Consider the following 10,614-nt stretch of genomic DNA (forward strand, 5'->3'; position numbering starts at 1 on the left):
TCCCTTCTCTCTCTTGGTCCCTCCCAAACCCTGCTGCAGCCACAGAACGACAGGCCTGGCCCGAGCGGCTTAACAGCAGCGTGGAGGAGCTGCTACAATCCTCCCTGTCCCTGGGCGGCCAGGATCAAGGGCAGGAGCGGGAGGGACAAGAGGAGGAGTGGGAGGAAGGACAGGGCACAAAGCAGGCGCTGGAGACGACGTCTGGGTTGCAGGCAGACCCGGAGCCCAAGACCCAGTCTGAATTTGTATCCTCCAACCCTTTCTCCTTCACTCCCCGGGTGCGGGAAGTGGAGTCTACTCCCATGATGATGGAGAACATCCAAGAGCTCATCCGATCCGTGCAGGAAATGGATGAAATGAATGAAATGAATGATGTATATGAGGAGAATATCTGGAAAGCCCAGAGCCCCGGCAGGTACAGGAAGTTGTCTGCCCCACCGGCCCTACCTTCCCTGCTGTCTTTGGGAATGAGAAGCCCCCTTTGCCAGCCTCGGCCTCCAGACCCACTCACATCTGCCTGGGCTTCAGGTGCACCTAGCCGCTGCCTGCCTCGCCTGCTCTGTGGCCGTCATGGGCTTACGCACTGCCCTAGACGTCCGTCCCTACATGAACTAGTGGGTGCGCCCTGAACCTAGAGCTACCAGACTTGGGTTCTGGGGTTGTCTCTGGCCCTGATGAGCACTGCAACTTTTACTTCCCCTTTCTGGATCTCAGTTCCTCACTTGTAAAAGGAGGCAGTTGGTCTGGAGGCCTCCAGGGCCCCATCCAGCATGCTAAATGTGTGTGACTAGGACTAGACGCTAAGGGGAGGGGAAGAGAGTGGGTGGGCTTTCTGCCCCAGCCCTGTGGCCCATCCCTCCCAGCCGGTGCCATCTTCTTGCAGTCTCCTGCAGCTGCCTCACGTGGAGGCCTTGCTGGCACTGTGCTACTCAATTGTGGAGAACACCTGTGTCATAACCCCTACAGCCAAGGCCTGGCAGCACTTGGAGGATGAGATCCTTGGTTTCGGGAAGTCGGTATGCCCACCATGCTGTTTAATGGCTCCATGCTCACCGGGCATCCTCTGGGCCTCGGGAGTGGTTAATGGGCGGGGCTACATAAAGCCCGAGGCATCATTGGAGAGATTCTCTCCAAGTGCGAATCCCTTCTTTGGAAGGGTATCTCCAGCTCCCCTTAAAGGAGGAGGTCACAGGACGGAGTCTGGAATCCATTTCAGTCCAGAATTCATTCTGTGGCTGCGCCTTGTTAGGTTTGAGTCATCTCCTGAGCCAGTTCACCACTGGCAGGACTTGGCTTTACCTTAGATGTAGCTCTTCTTTCCAGAGGGATCACAGAACCGTTTCCAGGGATCTGTAGAGAGATCCCAGCCTCGACGTGTCCTCAGCACCCAGCAGGTCCTATTCCCAGGAAATAGGGCTTTCAAAAAGTGCAAGTTAGCAAATGTTTGTTGAGAGCTGGTATGCCACCCATTCATCCGTTTGTTCAAATATTGATCGGGCTAGGTATTTGAGATGTTAGCAGCTCTGTCCTAGGTATTTTCGCAATGAGTACAACAGATCCCATTCCCTCTCCTCCTGGAGTCCGGTGGGAGAGACAGACGCGGAAACGGAGAATGGTGTGGCAGCATCAATGCATGACAGACAAGCACAAAGTGCAGAGAGCAGATGGAGAGCACAAACGTCGCGTTGGGCTGGATCGGAGAATTGCCTCTTGGAGGAACTGATGTGCAAACTGAGAGCCGGAGCTAAAGGAAGTTAACCAGGCAAAAGAAGGGGTTGGTAGAGGTTCCTGCTAGAGGGGTTAGTATCAATATGTGCCAAGTCTCTGAGGCAAGAAAGAGAAGAAATTCCACGTGGAACCAAAAAAAAAAACCGAGCACACTGCTGTTCTCGGCCCGCAGGGAGCAGGGATTCAGTAGCATTACAAAAGCAGTGTGGTAGGTGCTGGAGAGAGAGTTTTTCTGGGTCTTTTTGGTTTTGTTTTGGAGTGTAGGCAGTTCAGGAGCGGTGGAGGGCTCACTGGATTTTTAGAGTCAAAGAGATGATAAGGGTCATGATGTGAATAATCCCGAATGGCAGTCTGAAGCATCTGTATTTAATTTGGTAAGAAAAGAGAATTCAGTCATGATTTGGGGTCAGGGACATGATGATGCGTCCCCCGTGTGCTGTTAGGAGGAGCAAGGAAGGCGACGTAAGAGATTTTGTGACTGTGACACGCTGACGGGATGGACTGGCGATGCTGCAGGGCGAGATCCTCCTTCCTCCTGGAAGGCTGGGGAGACTTGCTCAGGGCAGAGAGCCCCACCGGGCTCCACATCCAAAATGTCATCCAAGAACTTGGAGGTTCTGAACCTAGGTGCTCGGGCAGAGGACAGTTTTGGAGTTGGAAGCACCAGGACCAGTGCCTCAGCTCCACATGCACTAGACGTGGGTTTGAGCAGTTGACTCAGCCTCACGGAGCCTCGGTTTCCTCGTCAGGCACACAACGGAGGCCTGCTTAGTACCTATGCTAGTAGAAGGTTCCTGTGGAGACCAAAGGAGATGATGGCATTTATCGCCATGGTGCGCAGCACTGTGCCGACTCTTTGTGAATATTAGCGTTATCATTAGCAGAGAGGAAGGGAGGGTTATGAGTCTTTTTCAGACGGGCTAAGTTAGACGTCTGTCAGGCACTTGGCCGTGGGGATTTGGAGCTCAGGAAAGAGATCAGAAGTGATGGTAAAGGTTTGGGTGTCACCAGCAGGGAGATGAATATTACCTGTGAGTAGATAAATTATCCAGGAAGAGGGTGAAGAAACAGAGAGCCGACGGGAGGTCCTTGAGGACCCTTGGGGAGGGGGGCAGGGAAAAGGCACAGGAGCTTCTGGAAAAGACTTAATGTGGAGACATTCTGCGGAGCGGCTCTGGAGGGCGGAAGCGGGGGAGTCTCAGCCTCAGTTCCCCAGCCACACGCCTCCTCAGGTCTGTGACAACCTTGGGCGGCGACACGTAGCTGCATGTACCCTCTGTGAGTTCTGCTCCCTGAAGCTGGAGCAGTGCCACTCGGAGGCCAGCCTGCAGCGGCAGCAGTGTGACAGCTCCCACAAGACGCCCTTCATCAGCCCCCTGCTCGCGTCCCAGAGCACGTCCATCGGCACCCAGGTACCGAGGAGGGTGGCCTGCAGCGGCTGGGGGCCTCAGGCCCCAGGCAGGATGGGGCAGCAGGGGGGCCGGGACGCCCACCTCTCCCTTGTGCCCCGTGCCACAGATAGGGACCCTAAAATCGGGCCGCTTTTACACACTGGATTTGTACGGCGGGCTACGCATGGACTTCTGGTGTGCCCGGCTGGCCACCAAGGGCTGCAAAGACAATCGAGTCGCCAGCTGGCTCCAGACTGAGTTCCTCAGCTTCCAGGATGGGGACTTCCCCACCAAGGTCAGCGCCTTCCCCAAAGCTCAGCCCCACCCTGTTCACCCCGGTTCCTTCTGATCCCTCGCTCTGGGGAACCCTAGGATGTGGAGGGGGGCTTGGGCCCCTGGCCTCACTGAGCCTCCTGCCTCTCTCCGGTAGACCCCCCGGACCCCCAGGAGAGCAGGATTGCGCTTAGCAAAGGAGTAGGAATCTGGAGGGCTGGGCGGGCGCAGGCCATGGGGGCATGAGACAGGTCTGGTCCCAGCTCTGCCGGTTACCTGCAGGGGGTGGGGTGGGGGACTTCATCTCTGCCCCAAACGGCTGCTGACGGTGACCCAGTGCTTCCCTGCCTAAGTCTGGAGGCTCCTTCCCAAATCTTCTAGTGCTGTCCCTCTCAATGGGATCAACTTTGCTCCCCGCCTCCAGAGTTACCTCCCCCCCACGGAACTAGCTGCTGTAGCTGAGAGCCCGGCCCCTCCCTTCTGTGGTGTAGCAGGAAAAATCAAGACCAGGAAAAGCAGAGGCAGCTTAAGAAAGGGCTTTTCTCTGAGCCGAGAGGTCTCCGCCCAGCTCTTCTCCCTGGGCCCCTAGATCTGGAAGGGGTCTCGGACTGCCTCAGCTGCTCGCCTGGATTTATAGATGGGCAGGCGAGGTTCAGAGGGAAGTGACTGCCCCAGGGTCATACATTAGAGGCACTTCTGACCTCTTCCACACTGAACCGTCCCTAGGAAGCTCCCTGAGATGGGACCACTGCTTGGGCCCCTTCCCTGGCCCTCGTCCCTCGGCTGCTTTCCAAGCTAGGTGACCAGCAGGGCACCCCCTTCTCAGCTCCAGCTCCTGGCTTCTTCCCAGCAACTGAACCATGGCTGAGGGTGGGATGGGAAGGGCAGAGGGGACACCCCGGGTGCAGAGGGTCTGGTTCTGTACCCTGGTCCTGCCATCGTGGGCGCACTATGCAGGGCTGGTGTCCGTGAGGCTTCTGATGTCTTCCCATCCCCCGCTCCTGGCTTAGATTTGTGACACGGAATATGTGCAGTACCCGAACTATTGTGCCTTCAAAAGCCAGCAGTGTATGATGAGAAACCGGAACCGGAAGGTGAGCCCCTCCCTCTGCCGCGCCCCCACCCCCACCCCGCCCCTGCTGCCTCTCATCAGCCCCAAGGGCTGGTCCGTTCTGGGCACCCCCTGGCGTCCGAGCATCAAGGGTGTGGAGAGTGGGTGCATCTCCGGGCAGAGCCTCCTCCGTGGAGCTCTGTCCCCACTCCTCCCGCCTTGGGGTGAGCAGCTCTCCCAGGCCCCCAGGCAGAGGGTTCCAGGAAGGAGGGAGGCTGCAGATCAGAGGCCCTGTGGATACGCCAGGAGGGAAGAACCCCCAGCCGGGTTGGGCCTGAGAGGCTGAGGCCTCAGTCTTGCCTTTTGCTGTTACTCACCAAGTCGGCTGAGCCAAGTCACTTCCTCTCCAGCCTCAGGCTCCTCATTTCTGAATGGGGGGGTCGGGCTACGTGGTGTGTCTCCCCGCTCTAAAAACCCCCATCTGAGTTTCCTCCTTCCCTCTGCTCCCTGTGCCTACGCCCGCCCACCTCCTGTTCTTGAATTTCCAACACCTCGGGCTCCTGGCTTTCCTAGCTGGACCACGTGCGCCCAATCCCCGTGCAGGTGTCCCGCATGAGATGTCTGCAGAATGAGACGTACACCGTCCTGACCCCGGCCAAGAGCGAGGACCTCGTGCTTCGATGGAGCCAGGAGTTTAGCACCTTGACTCTTGGCCAAGCCGGCTGAGCTGGACTCTGCCCTCTCCCCACCCACTTTCCACACCCTCCATTGCTCTCAGACTCCAGGTTGTCTCTTACTTGGCCCAGACCCAACGTTTCCCTCGGGTTGGGGCAGCTGTCCCTGAGAGGTCTGAGATGGGAGCTCCACCTACCTTAAAGGATGTCTTTACATAAAATGTTTATTTTCAACCTGTGTGGCCTGTTTTGGTTCTGATCCCCTCGTTGGCCCTGCCCCAGGGGAGTCAACCCTCCAACCCCTGGATCCATCTGCAGGCGAGGGAACCATGGGGATGGTACTCAGGGAAGCAGCCCTCTGCCAGGAGGAGAAGCCCTGAGAAATCAGAGTTGGATTGAAGGTCACAGCCGGTGTCTTGGGGACCATGTGCGCCATGCGGGCGTGGGTGTCTCCATTTCTGAAGCCCTGATCCCATGATCTCAGATGTGAATGTAGGGTTGTCCCTCCGGAGGACAAGCTGAATGAGATTGTGTCCAGGGGGACCAATCCCAGACAGTAGGGTAGGACTTGCTCTTTAGAGGAGGAAGGAAACAACTGGGCTGGAGCTCAGGAAACCTTTGCTGTGACGTCCAGTCATGGGCCCGATGGCCTGAACATGGAGAGGAGCTGCATCCCGAAGCATCGGCCTTTAATAACCTGGGATCTCCCAAGACGTGTTCGGGGAACACACGTGTGGGGAACTATACAGCATTTAAAAGAAAACATTTATTATGGAAAGGCTCAAACACGCACACGTAGAGAATAGTGTAATGCAGTCCCGGGCACCCTTCACCCAGCTTCAATTACCAACACGCAGTCAACCTTTTAAAGGCATGTCGAAGGCTCTGAGAAGCCCTGAAATAGAGAAACCTGTTCGACTTAGTGTTTCCCATACTCGTTCGACCGCGCTGTCCTTTTTCACCTACCGCTCAAAGCTTGTTTTCGAGTACTGAGCGCAGACAACCCGCCCGGCCCTATTGATCCGGAAGACGAGGGGCTCAGCCCAGGGTTCAGAGACTAGGGGCTGCCACCCTCCACACAGAGGGAGGTAAAAAACACACATGGCAAGAACGAAACCACCTGCTGGAACCCAAAAGAGACAGAGACAGCCAGGGGGAACTGCCGAGGACAGCGGGAGGCTGGGGGTTAGTCATCTGGCATCTGTGGGTGGGTGGGTGTGCCAGTTAGGCTTCCCGGAAACTGCAGGGAGTGTGTGAGCCATGGGGGGGTGGTTGGGTGGGGGGCATTAGGAGGGGAGAGTCGGGGCTGCATTAAGTGCCATGATCTGCTGGGGTTTCTTCTCTGGCTGGTCCGTGGAGGCCCCTGAGGGCACTGCTTACTCCTCTCTCTCTCTCTCCCTGCCCCGCTTGGGGTTGGGTGCGTGCAGGGAGCTGGGATCTGCCGAGATCTGCTGAGGTGCGTGTGTCCCACCCACCGGGAACAAGTCCTACCAGCCCAGCCCGGCCCAGAGCAGGCAGAAGCCGGCTTGGAGCAGCGGCTGAGCCACAGTGGCGAGCACAGGTATGGGGGCGTCCCAGCTGCGGTTGAACCTCACAGGGGCACGTGGGGCAGCACCCCTTCTTTAGAAACGGGAGACACGGGTGGGGATGGAGGTGAGAGGGGGCCCTGGGCCCTGGGGAACCTTTTTGAATAAAGAATTCAAAAGGATGGCCTCAGGCAGGCAGACCTCAGACAAGAGGATGATGCGCCCTAGACCTGAAGCACCAACGCACCCTGGGGCCTGTATGTCTGGGAGCTGCGTCTGCCCCTTCACTCGTTAGGTCCCCGCTGTCATGCTGAACCCCAGATCCCAGGCCACTGGGGAGGGAAGGCCCTCTGGGGATGGTTTCCGGCCCTTTCCCACTCTCAGATACGACAATCCCTGACCCTCTCACCCCAGGGCTGGGCCTCTGCTGGTGACAATGAACTGATCTGATTAAACTCCACAAGCGGGTTCAAGGCACAGATCTGCTCTCACAGTTATCCTTCCCAGCTAACCAAAGTGTTCTAGTGGCGCCTTAGAGAGATACTGCCTTCACCCAGTGCGTTTTCTTTACAAGAAGATTAGGGACTTCCCTGGCGGTCCAGTGGTTAAGACTCCGTGCTTCCACTGCAGGGGGTGCGGGTTTGATCCCTGGCTGGGGAACTAGGATCCCGCATGCTGTGCAGCGCGGCCAAAAATATATATAAAAAAGAGAAAAAATAAAGTGTTGGTAAAATTAGTTTAAAAAAAAAAGTAGAGGATTAGACCAGCTGTCTCCCATGTTCCTACAGCTATGGTAGATGTGGCACATGGGTGTCATGAAGTGGATAAAATTTCAGATACTGACCATGGGGTTGGGGGTGTGATATTGGAGGGTGGGTGAGGCCTTCTGATACCTCTGCCTCACACCACTGAGGGCAGCTGCCCACCTGTTCCCCGGGTCTATGGGGGCCCCTCTGATGGGGAGGGGCCCTCCCATCAGGTCACATCTCCAGTCCCTTCAGGATGAGCTGAAGTCTTCGCCGAAGGGGAGATGGAAGCAAGGCTTGAGGAGGAAGCAGAAACTTATTCGACCCGCAAGCCTCACCTCCTGGCCACCCAGAGATCCCAGAGCCCGGCTGTGCCTCTGTCTGATGCCCCCAGCGTGTACCCCTGCAACACGGAAGCCTTGCATGCCCAGGCCCGCGGGGACGGGGGCAGCAGAGGCGTGAGGGCTACGTGTGGAGCACACTCAGTGCTGCCCGAGGTCAGGGTGAGGTCCACGAAGCCAAAGGCTCCAGGAGGTTTCTCTGAGGCAGCGGGACCCAGCCAGGCCCCAAAGCAAGGACCACCCAGAGCACAGGGCTGCGGAGGGAGGCTTGAGCCCATCTGAGTCTTGATTGGGACTATGTTTCCTGTGTTTTTCAGCTCTTGACAGCAGGGTGGAGAAATGTCTGCAGGTGGGGAAGTGACAGCCATGCACTGGGGAGACTTAATTATGGAGCTGTAGGTCGCCTTTGCTTTCTGCCTTTTCCTAGAAAAAATTTCGGGAGGGATGAGATGAGAATACCCAGGGATGGTGCTGGAAAGGCAGGAAGAGAGGCTCAGGTGGGGAAGGGTGGGGAGAGGCTGGAGCAGGAATCTGGGCTGGAGAAAGCAAAGCAGGCTTGATCAGGGAGGAAGGAGGATGGAGAGAAGATAGGACACCCAGCGGGGGGGGGGGGGGGGGCTCAGGCTGCAGGCAGCACAAAGTGTCCGGCACTTTGTCCGGCCCTGACGGCCCGCTGAGCTGCCGTGGCCGGCCTGGTGGCTGTAACGTCAGGGAGCTGAGAGACAGCTAAGGCGACGTGTGGGCTCTAATTAAACCCCACTGACGAGCGCGGCCCTGCTTGGCGGCTCAGCTGGCAGGCCGGCGGGGGGGGGGGGGGCAGGAGAACGTGGCCCCGAGGGCAGGAGGAAGCCGTCCACTCAGCCCGGTGACCTGGTACTATCTCCACCCCACAGGCTCCCCAGACCCAGGACAAGCTGATGGGTAGGATTCATGTGTACCCAGAGCAGCCCTGGGACGGAGCTTTTCACAAAGCCTTTAGACTTCTTGAAACTTCCGCTGAAGGCTCAGCACGGTTTGGATCTGTCTGGGGAGTCTGAACCTACAGGCGTTAAGAGGGTGTTCACAATTACGAGCGTCTGTGGGTAAAGGGTGCATCTTCCCGTGGCTGCCGGGGTGTAGCAGCAGAGGAAGTGGGCTCAGCCAGCAACGCGCAGGTCGCACGTCGGGGAGCGGGCACCGTGCGGGGGAGGTGGAGGGTGGACACGCTCCCTGGCGCCTGGCTACCAGAACCTAAAAGAAGGTGGGAGCTATTCCAGAGCTGGTCTTCTGGGGCAAGGAGGATGAGGATTGACATTCCCACTTTCCAAACTTCTGAAGGACGTGGATTCCTGAGGAGAGGAGGCGGGGAGTAGGGGGGCAGGAAGCACATGGAGAGGGTGGCAGACAGGAGGAAGCTGTACAGAGACGGGGTGCCTCTCTCCCCTCCCTGCCCCCACCACTGCCCCAGATCACCCATCCCTTTCTGTTCCGCTCCCCTCTGCATCCCTGGTCAGGCGCCGGAAGGGTGGACACCACGGGCCAGCTGTGTGCAGGAGAGGGAGGGAAAGATCATGATGTAGCCTCCTGGCCACTTTTATCCTCCATTCTCACTTCCTGCCAGGGCAGAAAATAGCCCTGCCCCTCTGACTTATCTCAGCAAAGAGTAGTGCCCAGCCCAGCTCACAGGGCAATGGGACAGGTCCCAGAGGCCCCGAGGACATAAGGAACCTGGGCCCCGGGTGTGCAGGTGGGAAGCTGAAGGACAGAGAAGCGGTGTGGAGGAAGGTGGCCGCGCAGCATCTGGCGTGCGCGTGGTGTGGGGGGCTGGGATGTGGGCGGGGCCGTCCCCAAGGCCTCCTCTCTTTGCCTCTCAGTGCCTTGGGGCCGGGATCTGTTTGTGCACATCTGCATGCGTGTGTGTGCTCCTGAAGCTGCCCGTCTGTCTGTCCGGCTAAGGATAATGTCCCTAGGCGGGGACGGTGTCTGCTTTCCTCCCCTGGCTCGGCTGTCTGTGCCTCCATGCGTGCACACGTGTGTTACAGGCTGTGGATACACGTTGATTCGTATGTTACTAGGGATCTTGTGTGCACATCCCTCAGTGTACCCTTACCTGCGTGTGGCCTTGCATGCGCCCGTGTGTGTGTGTGTGTGTGTGTAGTGGTGCGCTCACATGACCTCCGGGCGTGCTGAGGTTACGGAGCCGGCGTGGGCCTCCACGCCCCCCTTCTCCCTCGTGAAATGAAATCCCAATGTCTCTGCTTTTCTGGGGCACCTGCTGCCTCTTTGCTTTCCGTCTCCCGCACCCCTCAACCTGACCTCTTGCTTAAGGCAGGATTGAGGAGAGTGCTGTGCCGCTCCTCCCCCACATCTAGAGCCCTCCTTCCACTTCTTGTTTGCCTTCTTTTTGGCAGTTTTTCCCATCTTTGCCATCTGGCCTGGCACTGTGCCCATTCAGCTCCACTGGTGGGGAGCCCTCGGGAAGCAAGCGGATCGGGTGGGGACCAGGGCAGGGGCCTGGCAGCTCTCAACAGCTTGGGCCATTCTGTGTGAGTCTGTTGGAAAGGGGTGGCTTTCTGACAAATAAACTCAAGGGCTTCTCCGCTTTGGAATGGAGTAAGGCGAGAGCATCGCCATCTGCTTTCCTGAAGGATTCCTAACTCTCTACCTTTTAGTAGCAGCTCACCTAATACATTTTGGTCTCTTTAACACTGCAACTTTGTTGACGAAAGACTTGGGATTCTTGGAAAATAATTTTCCATTCACTCCCTCAGTGCCTAGGATGTGCCTCCTAGTTGTAGGGAGCTATGGATGCTCCAAGTAATGCTTAAGAATGATCAAATGTGGGCTTCCCTGGTGGCGCAGTGGTTGGGAGTCCGCCTGCCGATGCAGGGGACACGGGTTCGTG

The 10,614-nt window shown here is 57.6% G+C and overlaps 1 protein-coding gene across 1 annotated transcript in view; it reads left to right on the forward strand.

Annotated features, from left to right (window-relative positions):
• The window catches only part of ACRBP (acrosin binding protein), a 7,460-nt gene extending 2,291 nt beyond the window's left edge, over nucleotides 1–5,169 (forward strand). The window contains exons 5-10 of the mRNA XM_007469421.1: nucleotides 40–415; nucleotides 884–1,016; nucleotides 2,961–3,140; nucleotides 3,247–3,414; nucleotides 4,403–4,486; nucleotides 5,047–5,169. Coding sequence (XP_007469483.1) covers nucleotides 40–415; nucleotides 884–1,016; nucleotides 2,961–3,140; nucleotides 3,247–3,414; nucleotides 4,403–4,486; nucleotides 5,047–5,169 — 1,064 coding nt within the window. The remainder of the gene's footprint in view (nucleotides 1–39; nucleotides 416–883; nucleotides 1,017–2,960; nucleotides 3,141–3,246; nucleotides 3,415–4,402; nucleotides 4,487–5,046) is intronic.
• Nucleotides 5,170–10,614: the final 5,445 nt, after the last annotated feature.

The sequence above is a fragment of the Lipotes vexillifer genome, unplaced genomic scaffold, assembly GCF_000442215.2.
Source record: "Lipotes vexillifer unplaced genomic scaffold, Lipotes_vexillifer_v1.1 scaffold395, whole genome shotgun sequence".
Classification (NCBI taxonomy): domain Eukaryota; kingdom Metazoa; phylum Chordata; class Mammalia; order Artiodactyla; family Lipotidae; genus Lipotes; species Lipotes vexillifer.